The following is a 20,519-nucleotide window of genomic DNA, read 5'->3' on the forward strand; positions in this document are numbered from 1 at the left end:
CTCCTCCGTTAATCACAAAAAACTGGCGCTCGAGCTCAGCAGGTAATAGGGAAGGCCTTTATTCAAAGAGAATGGAGTACAAAAATAAGGAGATTTTGCTGAAACTATTTAAGGCATTCATCAGACCACAGTTAGAATACCATAAACAGATTTGGGCCCCTTCTAAGGAAAGATATATTGGATTGATGGTACCCCAAAGAATGTTCATTAGGCTAATACCAGGTATGGCAGGTCTGTCTTATGAAGGGATGCTAAGTAGGTTGGGTCTGTACTTGGAAGAATGAGGGACAACCTTATTGAAATATATAAGATTCTTAGGGGACTAAACAGGGTAGATATAGAAAGGTTGAAAGAAACACTGAGAATGCTGGAGAAACCCAGCAGGTCTGTCAGCGTCTGTGAAGAAAGAAACAGTTCTGAAGAAGTCATACCAGAATGGAAACCTTAACTTTGTTTCTCTGTCCACAGATGTTGCCAAACTTGCTGAGTTTTTTCCAACATTCTCTGTATTTGTTTCAGATTTCCTCTGTACATAGTATTTTTCTTTTTTTTAAGTAGAAACATTGTTTTCCTTTGTGGAACACTCAGACCAGGGGGCATAATCTCAGAATAAGTGTAGAGATGAGGAGAAATTTCTTCTCCCAGACAGTAGTGAATCCATGGAATTCTTTACCTCAGAGGGCTAGAGGTTAGGTCATTAAGTAAATTCAAGGTTGCTGTAGACATATTTTTAATCAAGGGTTCTAGGAAAACAATCAGGAAAGTGGAGTTCTGTTAAAAATCTCCCAACACGACCTTATAGAGGTTTACAAAATTACGAGGGGCATGGATAGATAAATAGGCAAAGTCTTTTCCCTGGGGTCAGGGAGTCCAGAACTAGTGGGCATAGGTTTAGGGTGAGAGGGGAAAGATCTAAAAGAGACCTAAGGGGCAACTTTTTCACGCAGAGGGTGGTAAGTGTAAGTGTACGAGCTGCCAGAGGATGTGGTGGAGGCTGGTACAATTGCAACATTTAAGAGGCATTTGGATGGGTATATGAATAGGAAGGGTTTGGAGGGATATGGGCCGGGTGCTGGCGGGTGGGACTAGATTGGGTTGGGATATCTGGTCGGCATGGATGGGTTGGACCGAAGGGTCTGTTTCCATGCTGTACACCTCTATGACTTGGAAGCACTACCTGTTGGACTATAATTGGTATTGCGTGATTTTTGACTTTGTCCACCCAGTCCAATACCAGCTCCTCCACATCATCATCTCATTGAATAGCACACCTGACTCAAATCTGACTGTCCTACTTCTGCCCCTTCATCTTCATTTTGAAAATATTTTTATAGGTATGTAATTAGGCACAGATTAGTGGAAATACATGTTAGCCCATTAGATGCAGAAAGATATGAAATGGGGAATAGGTAAATGGAACAAATAAATAAACACACAGGGTAGAATCTTTCCAGACACTTAACAAATGTGGGCAATGTTGAAAAATTTTGAAAAATCATGCGAGAAGTTCAGTTTTGACTTCCTACTAGTTAGGAGCATCAAATTGCATTTTCCAATCAAGTTCCTAATGTTGAGTTAAAAATCTTGCTAGTAAATCACATAGGGGACCATTGCTCATTATCTCCTTAATTACTACCTAACTTTACCTTATTAATATGCAGATTCCTATTCTAACACTGCTGGATAGGAACCATTGTCATCCTTCACTGGATTAATGAGTTGGAAAGCAAGCCTCATTACTCTTGCAGTTGTCACAAAAGTTAAACATTTTTAAAATTATGTAAAATCCCCCAATTTACCTGTCTTTTAGACCAAGTTTGACAGAAAATATAGAGCAGGTTTCTATACTTGATAAACATTAGTATTTATTACAAATAAGTAGATTCTAATTAGAGATAAACAATAATGAACTATCCATATATAAGTACTAGTAAAAATTCTAACCACTTATGAACTCCCTTAAACATGCACACAGACAGAAACAAGTCAAAAAAAAGGGTGGAGGGAAGGACTAGAAAGACCATTCAATGGTTCTTGTCCCCACGCTTTGCTGAGATGATGCTTTTGGTTTGATAGGATGCTTCACTTTAATTTTCCTTCTCCAGGTACTTCCATCTGCTTACATGGGTACAGGAAAAAATAATTTGGCTTTCTTCAGGCTTGAGATGGTTATTACTACAGTGCCAAAGGTATCGCTTTTTCCCTCTCAATGATCCAAATCTTTTTCCATCAAACATTCAAACACACAAGATGTTCTGCTATCAGTGAGCCCATCATTGTTGTTGGCAGACTAAGACAACCTTAACTAGACACCATACCACAGATCAATCAGCTACCCAATCTACATATATAATTTGAAGTTGGGGACCAATGTGTAGTGTGTCAAAGTTTGCAGATGACACTAAGATGAATGGTAGAGCAAAGTGTGCAGAGGACTACGCAACTTTGCAAAGGGACATAAATAAGTTAAACAAGTAGGCAAAACTCTGGCAGAGGGAGTATTCTTCCTATGCATGAATCCCAGAAGGTTGGTCTGTGAGTCCAACACATGGTTAAGAAGGCAAATGGAATTTTGTCCTTCATTGCTAAAGACATTGAGCTTAAAAGCAGAGAGGTTGTGTTGCAGCTGTTCGGCTATGCTGATGAGGCCACACCTGGAGTACTGTGTGCAGTTCTGGTCTCCTTACTTGAGAAAGGATGTACTGGCATTGGAGGGGGTGCAGAGGAGGTTCACTAAGTTGATTCCCAAGTTGAAGGGGTTGGCTTATGAGGAGAGATCAAGTAGACTGGGATTATGTTCATTGAAATTTAGAAGAATGAGGAGGGATCTTATAGAAACATATAGAATTATGAAGGCAATAGAAAAGATAGAAGTAGAGAGGATGTTTCCACTCGTGTGTGAAACTAGGATAAGAGGGTACAGCCTCAAAATTAGGGGGAACAGATTTAGGTCTGAACTGAGGAGGAACTTCTTCACCCAGAGGGTTGTGAATCTGTGGAATTCCCTGCCCAGTGAAGTAATTGAGGCTTCCTCAGTAAATGCTTTCAAAGTTGGATAGATTTTTTTTTTGAACAATAAAGGAATTATGGGTGATATGAAGAGCCTTCATGTTTAAAAAAGAATGAAACACCATTATAAAAAACACATTTCACCACAAAATAGGTTTTGTTGTTACCATGTTAGACATGGACGTTCAACATGTTGAATTGCCAATGACAATCCCAAGGACTTTTGTTTTTGTTTCAGTAGCAGGAAGAGCTGGAGTGTTGACCGGGGGCTGCCGGGAAGTTGAATCACTGATTTAAAAACTTACCTCGTGAATAGGCAGAGCACACGCTGAGCAGGAGCGGACATGGGACTGCTGAGTAAGTGAAGTAATATATTTGGGTGGTTGCTCCTCCTCTAAACAAAGAAAAGGTTCTATGCCCCAGATTGGTAAGGTAACTTTTCTTTTATTGTCTGCTCTTCAACAGTCTCTTTGGGAATTTAGAGTAGTAGGAATGGAGGTTAGTGCAATTGAAGGCGCCTCCTGCAGAATGTGAGAGGTAAGGGTCACCACTAGTGTCCCTGTTGACAGCTTCTGTGGGAAGTGCACCCAACTCGAAACTGCATTAGGGAACTGGAGCTGGAGCTGGATGAACTTTGGATCATTCAGGAGGTGGAGTGGGTTATTGAGAGGAGTTACAGGTAGGTAGTCACACCTCAGGTACAAGAAAAAGACAGGTGGGTTACGTCAGGGGAGGGAAAGGGAACCGGCAGGAAATGTAAGGATCCCCTGTGGCCGTTCCCCTCAATAACAAGTATACTGTTTTGAATACTGTTGGGGGTGGGGGGAAACTTACCAGGGTAACCCATGGGGTACAGGTCTCTGGCACAGAGTCTGTCCCTATTGTCCAGAAGGGAAGGGGGGAAAAGGAGTAGAGCATTAGTCACTGGGGACTCCACAGTTAGGTGGAAAGAAACAGGTTCTGTGGGAATGAGAGAGACTCACGGTTGGTGTGTTGCCTCCCAGGTGGCAGAGTTCATGATGTCTCTGATTGTGTTTTCGGGATCCTTGATGGGGAGGGGGAAGCACCCCCAAGTCGTGGTCTACATAGGCACTAAAGACATAGTTAGGAAAAGGGATGGGGATTTAAGGCAGAAATTCAGGGAGCTAGGGTGCAAGCTCAGAACTAGAACAAACAGAGTTGTTATTTTTGGTTTGTTGCCCATGCCACATGCTAACGAGGCGAGGAATAGGGAGACAGAGGAGTTGAACACGTGGCTACAGGGATGGTGCAGGAGGGAGGGTTTCGGATACCTGGATAATTGGAGCTCATTCTGGGGTAGGTGGAACCTCTACAAACAGGATGGTCTTCACCTGAACCAGAGGGGTACCAATATCCTAGGGGGTAAATTTGCTAATACTTTTCAGGAGGGTTTAAACTAACTCAGCAAGAGGATGGGAACCTAAATTGTAGTTCCAGTGTCCAGGATGTTAGGAGTAGTAAGGTCAGAAATGAGGTTTCAAGGTCGCAAGAGTGCACTGGCAAGCAGGAACGTAGTTTGATGTATGTCTACTTCAATGCCAGGAGCATCTGGAATAAGGTCGGTGAACTTGCAGCATGGATTGGGAGGTGGAACTTCAATGTTGTGGCCATTTCAGAGTCATGAATAGAGCAGTGACAGGAATGGTTGCTACAAGTTCCGGGGTTTAGATGTTTCAGTAAAAACAGAGAAGATGGTAAAAGCAGGGGAGATATGACATTGTTAATTAAGGACAGGATTACGATAGCTGAAAGGACGTTTGTGGACTCGTCTACTGAGGTAGTATGGGTGGAGATTAGAAACAGGAAAGGAGAGGTCACCCTGTTGAGAATTTTCTATAGTCCTCCGAATAGTTCCAAAGATGTAGAAGAAAAGATAGCAAAGATGATTCTGGATAGGAGCGAGAGTAACAGGGTAGTTGTTATGGGGGACTTTAACTTTCCAAATATTGACTGGAAATACTATAGTTCGAGTAGATGGGTCAGTTTTTGTCCAATGTTTGCAGGATGGTTTCCTGACACAGTATGTAGACAGGCCAACAAAGGGCCTGGATTTGGTACTGAGTAATGAACCTGGCCAGGTGCTAGATTTGGGGGTAGGTGAGCACTTTGGTGATAGTGACCACAATTCAGTCATGTTTACTTTCACAATGGAAAGGGATAGGTATATACTGCAAAGGGATAGGTATATACTGCAGGGCAAGAGTTGCAGCTGGAGGAAAGGTGATTATCATGCGATTAGGCAAGATTTAGCATGCATAGGATGGGGAAGGAAACTGCAGGGGATGGGCACAACTGAAATGTGGAGTTCAATCAAGGACACATGTCAGAGGTAGTTATTTACTCAGAGAGTAGCAGGAACATGGAACACGCTGCCTGCAACAGTAGTAGACTCGCCAACTTTAAGGGCATTTAAATGGTCATTGCATAGACATATGGATGAAAATGGAATAGTGTAGGTTAGATGGATTTCAGATTGGTTCCACAGGTCTGTGCAACATCGAGGGCCGAAGAGCCAGTACTGCGCTGTAATGTTCTATGTCCTATGTCTCTTTTGTTATTTACAGCAAAGTACTGTTAAATTCCAAGAAAGTCAGGAGGCCACAGTGTTAAACAGCAAGTATTTTATTATGCAAAAAACTCCAAAGAACCGCAGTTGCTGGAAATCAGAGACAAAAACAGAAATTGCTGAAAAACCTCAGGCAGCATCTCAGGAGAGAAAACAGAGTTAACATTTTGTGACCAGTGACTCTTCTTCAGAACTGACTTTAGCTTTGAAAAAGGTGGCATATATGCTAGAGAAAGGGTTGGAGGGAGGGAGAAGGAATAACTGATAAAGAAGGCAAAAGTCAGAGATGGACCAAATGAAGGTGAGAGCACAGTGAAAATTGGAAGCAAAATTGATAAACATTTCCGATTCTGGATGAGAGAGGTAAGCAACACTGATGATGTCATTGGCATACCAGAAAAAAGGTTGTGCGATCTTCACACTCTGCTTCCTGTAAACACTCTATTCCATTCTCCCAGTTCTTCCATCTCTGTCACAGCTGTTCTGATGACGCCAACTTTGACAAGGGTGCCTCTGGAATGCCTACTTCCTTTGTTCGATGATTCCAGTTATTGGTTACTCACACACCCATCCCCCTACCCAACTCTTACTTTTGCATATATACCAACCTTTTCCAAGCTACAATCAGGTCTGAAAAAAAAAGGTCACTGGACCTGAAACATTGACTCTGCTTTCATTCCACAGATCTGCCAGAACTGCTGAGACGTTTCCAGTGATTTCTGCTTTATTATGGAGATGTTTACTCTACTGGCACCAGGGTGAGACTAAGTTGTTTCCCAGCCAACAATGGCCAATAATGTCACCATTAAAGTGACCGTCCACCATATTTACACAAATACACAAGTATTTCTTCTGATACCAGGCTAGTTTCTTACAGAGGTTGGCCTCTCAATTCCTGACTCATCATCCACGACAAGACTGGACATATTCCCATGTCACTCTCATCAATTGTTATTTTAAAAGGTCTGAAAAAAATCAGGGGTGACCAATATTGATTCATTTATTTAAAATGCCTTCTGATTCTCAAAAGCTGCCAAACATTCTGGTGACCTGGCCACCTTTGCTTGTTTCTTCAACAAATTTGTTAAATGTATAATTGTTATGCTGAAGTTGCACACAAATTTGCAGAAAAACTCACACATTCCTAAAAATCTTATGAATTCTCATTTGCACAGGAATAAAGAATTCTATGGAAATCATTTTCACTGTCTTTTGCTACACTTGTCTTTGTAAGTGACTCTTACTTTTTCAAATTCACTTTTGGCTAAATGCATTACTGAGCAAGCCAATAGCAATTACCTAAATAGATTTTCTGCTTGTCTCACATGGTCTTCCCAACGTACCTGGGACATTCTTGAACACAAATGGTATCACTTAACATTGGTATAACCCCATTTGCTGGAACAAAAGTGGCTATTTCTTCAGCTCTTGATATTGATGGTATTTGCCATCACTCCTTCAACAGCTGAATCTTAAACAGGGATGAGGTACTGCTAACCTTAGTACTGCAGTCTTCAAACTGTAGAATTGGGTATGTATCTGCCTTTGCGACCGTATATGGTCTTTACAACTAGATACCTCAAATTCTCAACATGCGAGTCAAAGCAAGCATCTGGCAGATTGTTGCTCTGGACCTCCATCTACAGCATCTGGTACCAATGTCTCAGGGCAGGGTCCAGGGTGATGGCTGCATATACCTCACATTCACAGATGCTGGCATCCAACTTGTGCAGCCTCCACACACCATAATAGCATATCTTCAACGCAATTACAGTATGCTTCTGCATTGCTGTGCTTGCACTTTGAAGTGCAGTAGCAACTATCATTGGAAAGCTGATACAAGGACACTGTGTTCTTGGACAGGCACCCAGCTCACAGAATCCAAAGATGTGCAGGTTAAGCAATTGCTAAATTGCCCATAGTGTTCAGGGATGCATAGGTTAGACACGGATAAATATTGAATAGGGGAATGGATCTAGGTGGGTTACTCTTCAGAGGGTCGGTATGGACTTGTTGGGCCGACACTGTAGGGATTCTAATTCTAATTAAACCAGACTGCATCTCAGGGCTGCTCATTTGTTCTCTTACTGCTCATTCACTTCGGACTTAACTGGATGTTTATAGCATCCCTGCCATGTCTTTTTTTGCCCTTCAGACAGAGCTAGCAGACACACAATACTTCTGTCCTAACTTGCTTTTGAGCACAGGCATAAATGACACAAAGGTTGTCATGATTGTCAGCAGTCATCAATCAGGGGTGTGGACCTGTTGCTATAAGGCACAACTACATCAATGTCACATCTGCACCTAGCGTCAGCAGCGTAAGTAGCAAACACATTGCATTTGCTTCATGGAAATGACCATACCTTAAAATCTAAGGGGTGTCGTCCTCAGTCAAGTCACCTGCACAGGAAGTCAAGTTCACTCCATATCAGTCCAGGGCTTGTGCATGGGTATTTGGCAATTTTTCTCCTCAGGGGTAAAGAGCCAAATGTTGGGAACTCCACCATCTGTTTTGGCTCTTTCTACCCTATTGTAGACTGTTTTCTCCTGAAAGGAGAGAAAAAGAGAGATTGAGTTAGATCAAAGTGGGTGGTGCAGCTGTTACATTTTGATTTTATTTTTATTAATGTAATGACTGCATTAAACATTTTGATCAAATTTCTAATTAGTGCTTCAAGGAACTGAGAAAAATTTTCATTCAGCTTAGTTTTACTACGAACTACTCTACCATTAAGAACTCACATTTAGATAATGCCTTTAACATACAAAAATATTGAACATACATACAATATGAGAATAAATTATAACAGTTTGATCAAAGTAATTTTTAAGGGACATCAGAAAGGAGTAGAGAGAGTTTGAGAATACTGCAGTTTAGGAGAAGCAGTGTGAATGTTTAAATCTTTCCCTTCATCGGAAAATTGAGTTTAATTCAAAGGATTTGCTAACTTGAATTTCAAAATTGCTCTTTCATTTCTTTAATAGGTGTGTTGAACCTATTGGACTTTAGGGAAAACATTAAACACGTCTGCTGTAGCTTGCTCACCATTATATTTGCAGTCTATTAAGGTTCACTTGGAAAGCTCACCTCCTTTCAAATGTCAAAGCAATTGAAAGATGATCATTTACAGTGCATAGAGCATTGTTTACTTTGTTCACACCCTTCTGATTTGTCCCTCATTAATGTAGCTAAAATAGCACACTTCCTTCCTTGCTTATGCAGTCTTTATCAAATTATTTGATCTGACTGCTGAAAGGTATTTTTTTCTATCAAAATCTACTATTTTATCATCGATAGGAGAGAAGGCATTAAAACTATTATATACTGCCTTGAACCACAGTTGTTTAACTAATTGTGACAGGGCTCAGGAATTTCACCTTTTCTGTGTGCAGGCATTTACCTGCCCCCGCATACATCAGAAAATAAACTCTTTCAAATTATTCAAAGTTGTTAGAGGCAATCAGTTGCAGTCAGGCAAGCTGAACATGTACAGGCTAGCTGTTTATCCTTTCAGTTTTCAATAGAAGAACACTTCCTCAAGAAGAATATTTGGTAAACCTTTTTTGATTTATTTACAAATACATGACATAATGATATATATTGCAACGTGACACATCACGTGCATGTGATGTTATTGTGACAATAATAATTCCAGAATCTTCCAGATCATCTTATTCAGGCAAAGGTTGACTAAAAAGACTATTTCGCAAGACATTGATTGTCCCTTTTTTAAAAAAAGCATTAGCTTTGTTCATACTGCGTGGTGAAGGCAGTAAGTTACTGTGCCATTACACCTAAGGCATAATTGCAACTCTTCTATGAACAGACAAGCCCTGGCTTATGCTTTATTTTATATGTTGCAATATACAGCAGGTATGTACACATGGATATTAGTTAACCCTAAAGGTTGTCACTCAAATTATATAATAGCTACATTATTTTGTTGCCTTACTCTGCACAGGCTGCTCTTTAGGTCCATCTCAAACTACATTCTAATTGTTTTAGTGAGGAAAAGGATAAAAGTATAAATATTCAGCATTGTAAAGAGTAAATTTAGGGGAAATCAGAGCTTGAATGTTAACATGAGGTGGTGGTCATTAGACAAAGTCAATGGAAAATCATTAGTGGGCCTTATATGCATTGGTTCCATCAGTCTGCCATCTACAATTGGTGGAAAGTTCCTGCTAGCACCCAGGCAAAAGTGCAGTATCAGCTGGTAGGAGGTTGTTGCAAGAAACTATGTCTATTACTCAGGTAATTGATTTAGAATGAATGCAAGTGGGTCCTGTGATCTGAAATGGTATAATACCCTGACGCAATGGAAACTTAGTTCTCCTTGAGGTACCTAAAGGAGCACCCATGACTACACAAGGAAGGTGAAAAAAAAATGAAAACCTGTCTTATAGTCCTTCACTTATCTGGAACCATCTTCATTCAAGTCTAATCTGGCAGATAAGCGACAATGGCATCCTCATGCTATCTGCTAGTAAACATTCCAGTTTGGCCCTAATGACAACATTGGAGTCTGACCTACATATCTAAATCAAGACCCCACATGCTTCTGCTTGGTGTTCCTGTTACCTATTCAAAAAAAACGAATAACTGCAATCCACCAGATAACAGCAGAACCTTGGTATGAGTGAGTGTACAAGCAATTTTAATTCCCTAGTAACCTCGTTTATGCCAGTTGGATAGGATTAAAATTGGCTCTCAGCAAGTATTTTCTCAAGCAGAAAGTGACTGACCCTAGGGCCATGCTGTTGAGAACAACACATTCATGTTGAACTCACTTCAGAGACAACAGAATATTAAGATATTATCAGAGGCTCTTGTATTATCATGGCAACATTCCTATCTCCGGAAGTCAAGGCCCAGTTTCAAGTTCCATCTGCTCCAGAGGTGTGTAGTAACATGAATGAACAGGTTGATTAGGAAAACATCCATAAGTTAGTTTTGGTCAAAATGTTTAAACAATAATACCTTCAACTTGGGGCCTAAAAGAAAGGACTTGAATTATATAGCACCTTTCACAACTGTTTCACAATTAGGGGATGAGAGAGCCAGATAATGATCCTGGCATCTGATTTTGAATTCTGTCCTTGGCAAATGGTGGAATCTGAACCTAATGAATATCTGGAATTAAAAGTCCAGTGACAACAATTAAATAATTGTAAAATCCCATCTGGTTCACTGTTGTCTTTACCTGGTTTATGGGATTAACTCTTAACACCCCCACTGAATAAGTAGGAATGGACATAATACTGGCACTGGCCAGTGATGCCCACATGCTGTTAATTAATTTTTTTTAAAATTACTGATAATCATACAGGAAACGTGGCAATTTGTACACAGCAAAATCCTGAAGATAGTGAGGATTGCAAATGCTGGAAAGTCAGAGTCGCTAAAATGTGGAGCTGGAAAAATGCACAGCATCAGAAGGAGCAGGAGAGTCAACTTTTCTGGCAGGACCCGTCATCAGATTTGGGGAAGGGGAAGAGGGCTGAGAAATAAAGGTGTTTGGGGCTGGGGGATAGATAGGTGGGATGATGATAGGTGGATGCAGGTAAGAGGTGAGTGAGATTGTCAGTAACAGAATGCGAAGTAGTGATCTCTTAATCTGTTTGATGTTGTGGTTGAGGAATGGTGAGAATACCTCTGCTGAGCTTTGCTTCATTTCCCACCTAAACCAAAGACTCCCTGCAGAAAATCATCCACATATGTTGCTTGGGTAGATATTCATGGCACTTTGTAAGCAGAGCATTTCCACTTACACAGCTATTGTCTCAATGAAATGATTATGGAGATTTTATCTAAGGCCTGTTATTACACATTCCAAGTTATGAGTCTCAGAATTACACTTATTCCAATGCTTTCCTCAATTGTTTCTCTATGAAGGTTTGTATCTTTAAGAGGTAAATATTGCTATTATGTTTATTTTTCAAGATCAAACCACTGCATTGAGTAAATGCAATATCATTTTGTTTATTTACATTTAAATCCTAGAGTTGCAAATAGAGACTGCTGATTCCCTTATCAGAGCAACTGGCACTGAGGAATTGCAGAGCCCGATACTGTGAGGGAGTTGATGTGTTTACATTTCAGAGAAACATCAACTGGAAACAAATCTGTAAGCTGGCCTCCCAGTGTACAGGAGCTTACACTATTTATACTGCATTACAGATTCTGCCACACCAGCAACAATAGACAAAAACATGTGTGAAAGTTTGTTTGAGTCCATTTGTCTGATGGCTGTAAATCATGAAAGAAGAATTTTGCACAACAATAATGGATATCTGAATTCAGGTGTGGAACTCAGGGCATTCTGCATACTTTTCAATCCCAAATGGACAGAAAGTACTGTAAAATGTGCTAATCTCTGCATCCTGATAGACTCTCTTGTAGGGCAAGGCTTTATTCGGAGAGTGCCAACTTATAAAGCCTGCTCATTCATTTAAAGCAATAAAAATAATGTGGTCTGATCTTAGTGAAACATACAACACTTTCAGGGGATTTGGGGTGTTACTAAAAGGATGTTCTCCTTAGGGGACACAAAACAATTTAAAAATGAGTGCTCTTCTGTTTAAGACATAGATGAGTAACAACATTTTCAAAGGTCTGTTGGTTTGTAGGATTCTCTTTCCTAGAAAACAGTGGAGGTAGGATCATTTAATATTTTTAACCCTGAGATAATTACATTCTTGACTGCGAGAGAGTCAAATTATATAGAGAGAAGTATAGAGTTGAAGCCACAATCAGTCATGATTTATTCTTCCAAAGGATTTGAACATTCATTAAATAAAGACTTGAAGGCCAGAGTCACTTTATTGTATTAGGTATGTGCTGGAAGAAGGTATCAAAGGAAATAGGAAATGTTTCTTAAGTAATAAGGAACATAGAAAATAGGGGCAGGAGTAGGCCATTCATCCCACTGAGCACATTCCCCCATTCAACATGATCCTCTATCTCAATACCATACTCCCACTCTCTTCTCATATCCCTTAACACCTTTGGCTTCTAGAAATTTATATTTTTCTTAACTATGTTCAGTAGCTTGATCTCCACAGTCTTCTGTAGTAGAAAGTTCCAAGGTCCACCTCCAAATTAAGAAAGGTGGTAAGGACAAGCCAAGGAACTATAGACCAGTGAGCCTGACGTTGACGTTGTTGGAGGGAATCCGGAGGGATAGGATGTACATGTATTTGGAAAGGCAAGGACTGATTAGGTATGGTCAACATGACTTTGAGAGTGGGAAATCATGTCTCACAAACTTGATTGAGTTTTTTGAAGAAGTAACAAAGAGGATTGATAATGGCAGAATGGTAGACATGATCTATATGGACTTCAATAAGGCGTTCGACAAGGTTCCCCAAGGTGCTGCACTTTGGGAAAGCAAATCTTAGCAGGTCTTATCCACTTAATGGTAAGGTCCTAGGAAGTATTGCTGAACAAACAGACCTTGGAGTGCAGGTTCATAGCTCCTTGAAAGTAGAGCTGCAGGTAGATAGGATAGTGAAGAAGGCGTTTGGTATGCTTTTCTTTAATGGTCAGAGTATTGAGTACAGGAGTTGGGAGGTCATGTTGCGGCTGTATAGGACATTGGTTAGGCCATTGTTGAAATATTGCATGCAATTCTGGTCTCCTTCCTATCGGAAAGATGTTGCAAAAACTTGTAAGGGTTCAGAAAAGATTTACAAGGATGTTACCAGGGTTGGAGGATTTGAACTATAGGGAGAGGCTGAATTGGCTGGGACAGTTTTTCCTGGAGCATTGGAGACTGAGGGATGACATTACAGAGATTTATAAAATCCTGAGGGGCGTGGATAGGGTAAATAGACAGGTCTTTTTTCTGGGGTGGGGGAGTCTAGAACTAAAGGGCATAAGTTTAGGGTGAGAGGGGAAAGATATAAAAAAGACCTAAGGGGCAACTTTTTCACGCAGAGGGTAGTGCATATGTGGAATGGGCTGCCGGAGGAAGTGGTGGAGGCTGGTACAATTGCAACATTTAAAAGGCATCTGCTGGGTATATGAATAGGAAGGGTTTGGAGGGATATGGGCCGGGTGCTGGCAGGTGGGACTAGATTGGGTTGGGATATCTGGTCAGCATGAACAAGTTGGACCAAAGGGTCTGCTTCCGTGCTGTATATTTCTATGACTCTATGACTCTGAGAAAGGAAACTTTTCCTCATCACAGTCTGAAATGTCCTACCCCCTCAATCTGAGACTGTGAGTCTTTCTCTGAACCCTCTGGGCAGGGGAAAAATCATCCCTGCATTTAGTGTATCCAGCCATGGCAGATTTTATATGTTTCAATGAGATTCCCTCTCATTCCTCTAAATTCCAGTAAACACATGCCCTATTGACCCAATGTCTCCTCATGCAACAAACTTGCTGTCTCAGAAATCAGTCGGGTGTACCTTTGCTGCTTTCCTTCCTTAGCAAGTATATATTTTCTTAGGTAAGGAGACCAAAACTGAACACAATACTTTGGGTATGATTAGATTAGATTCCCCTTCAGTGTGGAAACAAGCACTTCAGGCCATCAAATCCACACTGACTCTCTGAAGGGTAACCCATCCAGACCAATTTCCCTCTGACTAATGCACCTAACATTATGGGCAACTTAGCATGGCCAATTCACCTGACCTGAACGTCTTTGGACTATGTGAGGAAACCCATGTAGACATGAGCAGAATGTAAAAACTTCATTCAGACAGTCGCCCAAGGCTGTAATCAAACCCGGTTCCCTGGTGCCATGAGGCACCACTGAGCCACCGTGCCCCCTCAAGTGTATGGTGTCATTGCCTTTACAGCTGCAGTAAGACTTCCTTGCTCCTATACTCAGAACCTCATGCAATGAAGGCCAAAATACCATTTGTTTTCCTAATTGTTTGGTTGCCATGGCATGTTTGCTTTCAGTGACTAATGTACAAGAACATCCAGGTCCCTTTTCACATCCTAATCTATCACCATTTATATAATATTCTGCCATTCTGTTTTTCTTACAAAGACAATCTGAGGGTAAGTACCTTTTTTTCCCAAATGTAACTCCTTACTTGTCCAAAGTACTTTTAAGATAAAATTATAGATTTTGTTTTACAGGCATGGAGGAAGTTTTGCATTTTTGTGTGAGCTATTTGTTTGGAACAAAAGGTGGATATGTTTGCTCGTTTTAACCATTTGCTGATTATCTTTACATCTTTGCTTTAGTGAGTCTTTTTCTGGCAACAGGCTTGCTTTTTTTGTTAGCATAAAAAATTTAGCATGCCTGTTTCCGATACTATTTTAACAGACAAATATATCACCTGCTTATTGGTAAACATCACCTCCCTTTTATATTCAAATGCTATTGTGCTCAGTAGAAAACTGAGACAAGAAAATAAATCAGTCCACGCCTCCCAACTGGGTCATAGCAGTAGGAACTTAAGAGTAGGGCATAAAATAATAAAACTAGCACTTATGTAGACATTTTGGAGAACAAGAGAGAAAACTGAAAAGGAATATATTAGAAGGAATAAGATAGGTGAGAGAAAAGAAAGATGAAAGAAATAGATTGGAAGTCAAAAGTGAGAGGCAATGAACCTATTAGTCAAGTAAATCTTCCGTATTATATCCTGTCCAATTTTGACAGAGAAGATTAGATTACTTACAGTGTGGAAACAGGCCCTTCGGCCCAACAAGTCCACACCGACCAGCCAAAGAGCAACCCAACCAAACCCATTCCCCTACATTTACCCCTTCACCTAACACTACGGGCAATTTAGTCTGGCCAATTCACCTAACCTGCACATTTTTCGATTGTGGGAGGAAACCGGAACACCCGGAGGAAACCCACGCAGGGAGAATGTGCAAACTCCACACAGACAGTTGCCTGAGGTGGGAATTGAACCCGAGTCTCTGGCGCTGTGAGGCAGCAATGCCACCGTGCCGCCCACAAAGAGCCTCTAGAATTAAGATTGAACTTGTTTACATAAAATGATATTTATAAATATTTATTGTCACCTGCAATATAGGATTTCTATCTGTACCAAAGCATTCGAATAAATTACTCGTAGAGTCATAGCCATAGAGCACAGAAACGGACCCTTCAGTCCAACCATGCTGACCATAGTCCCAATCTAAACTAGTCCCACCTACCTGTGCTTGGCCCATATCCCTCCAAATATTTCTTATTCGTGTACTTAGCCAAATGTCTTTTAAAGTATGCTCCCCATTCAGGAGACGAGGCAGCAGCACACCATGCACCAGCCCCCGACCCCCAACCCTATCTAACACTGACCCCGCCCATCCCCTACCCACCTCCAGTCCCTGTCCAACACTGCTCCCTCCCGCCTCCGTCCAACACCTCCCCCACCCAACAATGCCCCCGTCCAACACCGCCTCCACCACCCACCTACCCCCCGTCTGCCCTGACCCCTGCCTCCTCTTCAGGGCAGCAGGACTGAACATCAACAATAAGACTGCTGCTGCTGCCTTTTGGGGGGTGAGTCTCCAAATAGAGCATGCGCACAACTCCAGGGAAAGTGTGTGGGGAGAGAAAGAGGGCAAGCAGTCAGTCATTTGGATATGGTGCCTGTTTAAACACCATAAACAAAAGACGCGATCAGTACTGGAAGCATGTCTTTGATGTAACGTTTCTATCAAGAACTTGTGATCTCCTTTGGATAATCCGATATTCAGATATTTGATATTCAGATAATCGAGGTTCCTCCGTATTTGTATTTTTAATACTAATCAGTATAAGACTGGTACAGTTGAGAACAGAAGTGAGTCAAACAGTCAGGGGAGGCAGAGACAAGGTAGGACTAATAAATTAAACTGCATTTATTTCAATGCAAGGGGCCTAACAGGGAAGGCAGATGAACTCAGGGCATGATTAGGAACATGGGACTGGGATATCATAGCAATTACAGAAACATGGCTCAGGGATGGGCAGGACTGGCAGCTTAATGTTCCAGAATACAAGGATAAAGGATAAAAAGGGAGGCAAGAGAGGAGGGGGAGTGGTATTTTTGATAAGGGATAACATTACAGCTGTGCTGAGGGAGGATATTCCCAGAAATATATCGAGGGAAGTTATTCGGGTGGAACTGAGAAATAAGAAAGGGATGATCACCTTATTGGGATTGTATTATAGACCCCCAATAGTCAGAAATTGAGAAACAAACTTGCAAGGAGATCTTAGTTATCTGTAAGAATAATAGGGTGGTTATGGTAGGGAATTTTAACTTTCCAAACATCGACTTGGACTGCCATAGTGTTAAAGGTTTAGATGGAGAGGAATTTCTTAAGTGCGTACAAGACAATTTTCTGATTCAGTAGGTGGGTGTACCTACTAGAGAAGGTGCAAAACTTGACCTACTCTTGGGAAATAAGGCAGGGCAGGTGACTGAGGTGTTAGTGGGAGAGCACTTTGGGGCCAGCAACCATAATTCTATTTGTTTTAAAATAGTGATGGAAAAAGATAGTCCAGATCTAAAAGTTGAAGTTCTAAATTGGAGAAAGGCCAATTTTGACAGTATTAGGCAAGAACTTTCGAAAGCTGATTGGAGGCAGATGTTCACAGGTAAAGGGACGGCTGGAAAATGGGAAGCCTTCAGAAATGAGATAACAAGAATCCAGAGAAAGTATATTCCTGTCAGGGTGAAAGGGAAGGCTGGTAGGTATAGGGAATGCTGGATGACTAAAGGAATTGAGGGTTTGGTTAAGAAAAAGAAGGAAGCATATGTCAGGTTTTGACAGGATAGATCGAGTGAATCCTTAGAAGAGTATAAAGGAAGTAGGAGTATACTTAAGAGGGAAATCAGGAGGGCAAAAAGGGGACATGAGATAGCTTTGACAAACAGAATTCAGGAGAATGCGAAGGGTTTTTACAAATATATTAAGGACAAAAGGGTAACTAAGGAGAGAATAGGGCCCCTTAAAGATCAGCAAGGCGGCCTTTGTGTGCAGCCACAGAAAATGGGGGAGATACTAAATGAATATTTTGCATCAGTATTTGCTGTGGAAAAGGATATGGAAGATATAGACAGTAGGGAAATAGATGGTGACATCTTGCAAAATGTCCAGATTACAGAGAAGGAAGTGCTAGATGTCTTGAAACGGTTAAAGATGGATAAATCCCCAGGACCTGATCAGGCATACCCGAGAAGTCTGTGGGAAGATAGGGTAGTGATTTCTGGGCCTCTTGCTGAGATATTTGTATCATCGATAGTCACAGGTGAGGTGCCACAAGACTGGAAGTTGGCAAATGTGGTGCCACTGTTTAAGAAGGGTGGTAAAGACAAGCCAGGGAACTATAGACCGGTGAGCCTGACCTCAGTAGTGGGGAAGTTGTTGGAGGGAATCCTGAGGGACAGGATGTACATGTATTTGGAAAGGCAAGGACTGATTAGGGATAGTCAACATGACATTGTGCATGGGAAATCATGTCTCACAAACTTGATTGAGTTTTTTGAAGAAGTAACAAAGAAGATTGATGAGGGCAGAGCAGTCGATGTGATCTATATGGACTTCAGTAAGGTATTCGACAAGGTTCCCCATGAGAGACTGGTTAGCAAGGTTAGATCTCATGGAATACAGGGAGAACTAGCCATTTGGATACAGAACTCGTTCAAAGGTGGAAGATAGAGGGTGGTGGTGGAGGGTTGTTTTTCAGACTGGAGGCCTGTGACCAGTGGAGTGCCACAAGGATTGGTGCTGGGTCCTCTATTTTTTGTCATTTACGTAAATGATTTGAATGTGAGCAGAAGAGGTACAGTTAGTAAATTTGCAGATGACACCAAAATTGGAGGTGTAGTTTACAGCGAAGTGGGTTACCTCAGGTTACAACAGAATCTGGACCAGATGGGCCAATGGGTTGAGAAGTGGCAGATGGAGTTTAATTCAGATAAATGCGAGGTGCTGCATTTTGGGAAAGCAAATCTTAGCAGGTCTTTGCTGAACAAAGAGACCTTGGAGTGCAGATTCATAGTTCCTTGAGAGTTGCAGGTAGATAGGATAGTGAAGAAGGTGTTTGGTGTGCTTTCCTGTATTGGTCAGAGTAATGAGTACAAGAGTTGGGAGGTCATGTTGTGGCTGTACAGGACATTGGTTAGACCACTGTTGGACTATTGCATGCAATTCTGGCCTCCTTCCTATCGGAAAGATGTTGTGAAACTTGAAAGGGTTCAGAAAAGATTTACAAAGATGTTGCCAGGGTTGGAGGATTTGAGCCATGGGGAGAGGCTGAACAGACTGGGGCTGTTTTCCCTGGAGTGTCGGAGGCTGAGGGGTGACCTTATAGATGTTTGCAAAATTATGAGGGACATGGATAGGATAAATAGACAAGGTCTTTTCCCTGGGGTTGGGGAGTCCAGAACTAGAGGGCACAGGTTTACGGTGAGAGGGGAAAGATATAAAAGAGACCTAAGGGGCAACGTTTTCACGCAGAGGGTGGTATGTGTATGGAATGAGCTGCCAGAGGATGTGAATGAGGCTGGTACAATTGCAACATTTAACAGGCATTTGGATGGGTATATGAATAGGAAGGGTTTGGAGGGTTATGGGCCGGGTGCCGGCAGATGGGACTAGATTGGGTTGGGATATCTGGTCGGCATGGACAGGTTGGACCGAAGGTTCTGTTTCCATGCTGTACATCTCTATGACTCTATGAGGTGATGTCTGCATTAGTGAAATTTCATGGAAAGGTAGTACACACTAAAGTTATTTCATTTCTATAATGTACTATCCTCAGGAAGGGGCAGCCTATCCAAGAATAGTTAGGTAGTTTTTCAGGATCAAGGACGTTTTTTTCCACATCAGTGGTGTGGGTCCTAAGATGACTCTGCTATAAGTGGATCCATCAACCTTTCCACAGATATGGAAAGTAGTGTTTGCTGAAGCAATGGATAAAAATCACACAACACCAGGTTATATTCTAACAGGTTTAACTGGAAGCACTAGCTTTTGGAGCGCTGCCCCTTTATAAGGCCTCAGCAGTGCTCTGAACTAGTGCTTCCAATTAAACCGTTGGACTAAAGCCTGGTGTTGTGTGATTTTTAACTTTGTACTCACCAGTCCAACACCGGCATCTCCAAATTATGAAGCAATGGATTGAATGGTCAGAGTTTTCAAATGCTCCTTCCAGCGTTTGAACTTGACCTAATTGGGATGAGCTCAAACATTTGGCACCTTCGCAGATGTTTCTTCTCCAGTTTGGGTGGTGTTGACTAGAGTTTCCCATAAATCAGTGAGATTTTTTCAGAAGGTCCTTGAAGCATTTCATCTGCCCTTCTGTCAACTGTTGACCATGAGAGTTCAAAGTAGAGTTTGTTTTGGAAGTTTGCTATCTCAGGATATGCAAACCATGTATCTCAACCTCTTCGCCCAAAAATCTGGGTTCAAGTCCCACCTTTATGTGTCAAGGACAACACCTTAGAATATAATGCGTCGTGTATAACAAGTTCATACAGATCAATTTTTAAAAATACCTGAAATTAAAGATGAACCTGCCGCTACAACGCCATCTCCAGTTTGGGATGAAGAAGACTCCGATTTACCAGCGACCGTTCGGGGCAGGAGCTGAACGGTTTTACGTGATGACATCAGCACGTGCCAGAGACGGTGTTGGAGCGAAGCCGTTGGAGAAAGAAAGGGTCTGCGCGCGCACGTAGGTGCTTGCTCGCGGGGTTGAGTCCGTTTGACAACAATCGGAGCGAGATTACGTTAACGGTCCGACCGTTTCGAATTCCAGTTGGAACGGCGCCGGGGAGAAGCTCGTGCCGGGATTGGGCGCCGCCAGTTCCCATTCGCAGAGGGAGAAAGAAACAGGGAGAATGAGCAGAAGTTACAACAAGTCCGGCACGCTGAGGTGTTTGGACAGGGTGGCGGTGGAAGTGAAGAGTAAGGTGAGCGGGTGAAAATTACACAATAAAAGCCTGG

The 20,519-nt window shown here is 41.7% G+C and overlaps 1 protein-coding gene and 1 long non-coding RNA gene across 2 annotated transcripts in view; one reads left to right on the forward strand and one right to left on the reverse strand.

Moving 5' to 3' along the window:
• LOC140465133 (uncharacterized) overlaps positions 1-20,097 on the reverse strand; it is a 37,432-nt gene extending 17,335 nt beyond the window's left edge. The window contains exons 1-2 of the long non-coding RNA XR_011955110.1: positions 19,653-20,097; positions 7,963-8,146 (exon numbers count right to left, since the gene is read on the reverse strand). This is a non-coding gene — a long non-coding RNA (uncharacterized lncRNA). The remainder of the gene's footprint in view (positions 1-7,962; positions 8,147-19,652) is intronic.
• A 116-nt stretch (positions 20,098-20,213) lies between these two features.
• Positions 20,214-20,519, forward strand: part of LOC140465037 (partitioning defective 6 homolog gamma-like) — a 59,603-nt gene continuing 59,297 nt past the window's right edge. Inside the window, exon 1 of the mRNA XM_072560849.1 lies at positions 20,214-20,485. Within this exon, the coding sequence (XP_072416950.1) occupies positions 20,414-20,485 (72 nt within the window). The 5' untranslated portion in view covers positions 20,214-20,413. The remainder of the gene's footprint in view (positions 20,486-20,519) is intronic.

The sequence above is a fragment of the Chiloscyllium punctatum genome, chromosome 41 (assembly GCF_047496795.1).
Source record: "Chiloscyllium punctatum isolate Juve2018m chromosome 41, sChiPun1.3, whole genome shotgun sequence".
NCBI classification, from domain to species: Eukaryota; Metazoa; Chordata; class Chondrichthyes; order Orectolobiformes; family Hemiscylliidae; genus Chiloscyllium; species Chiloscyllium punctatum.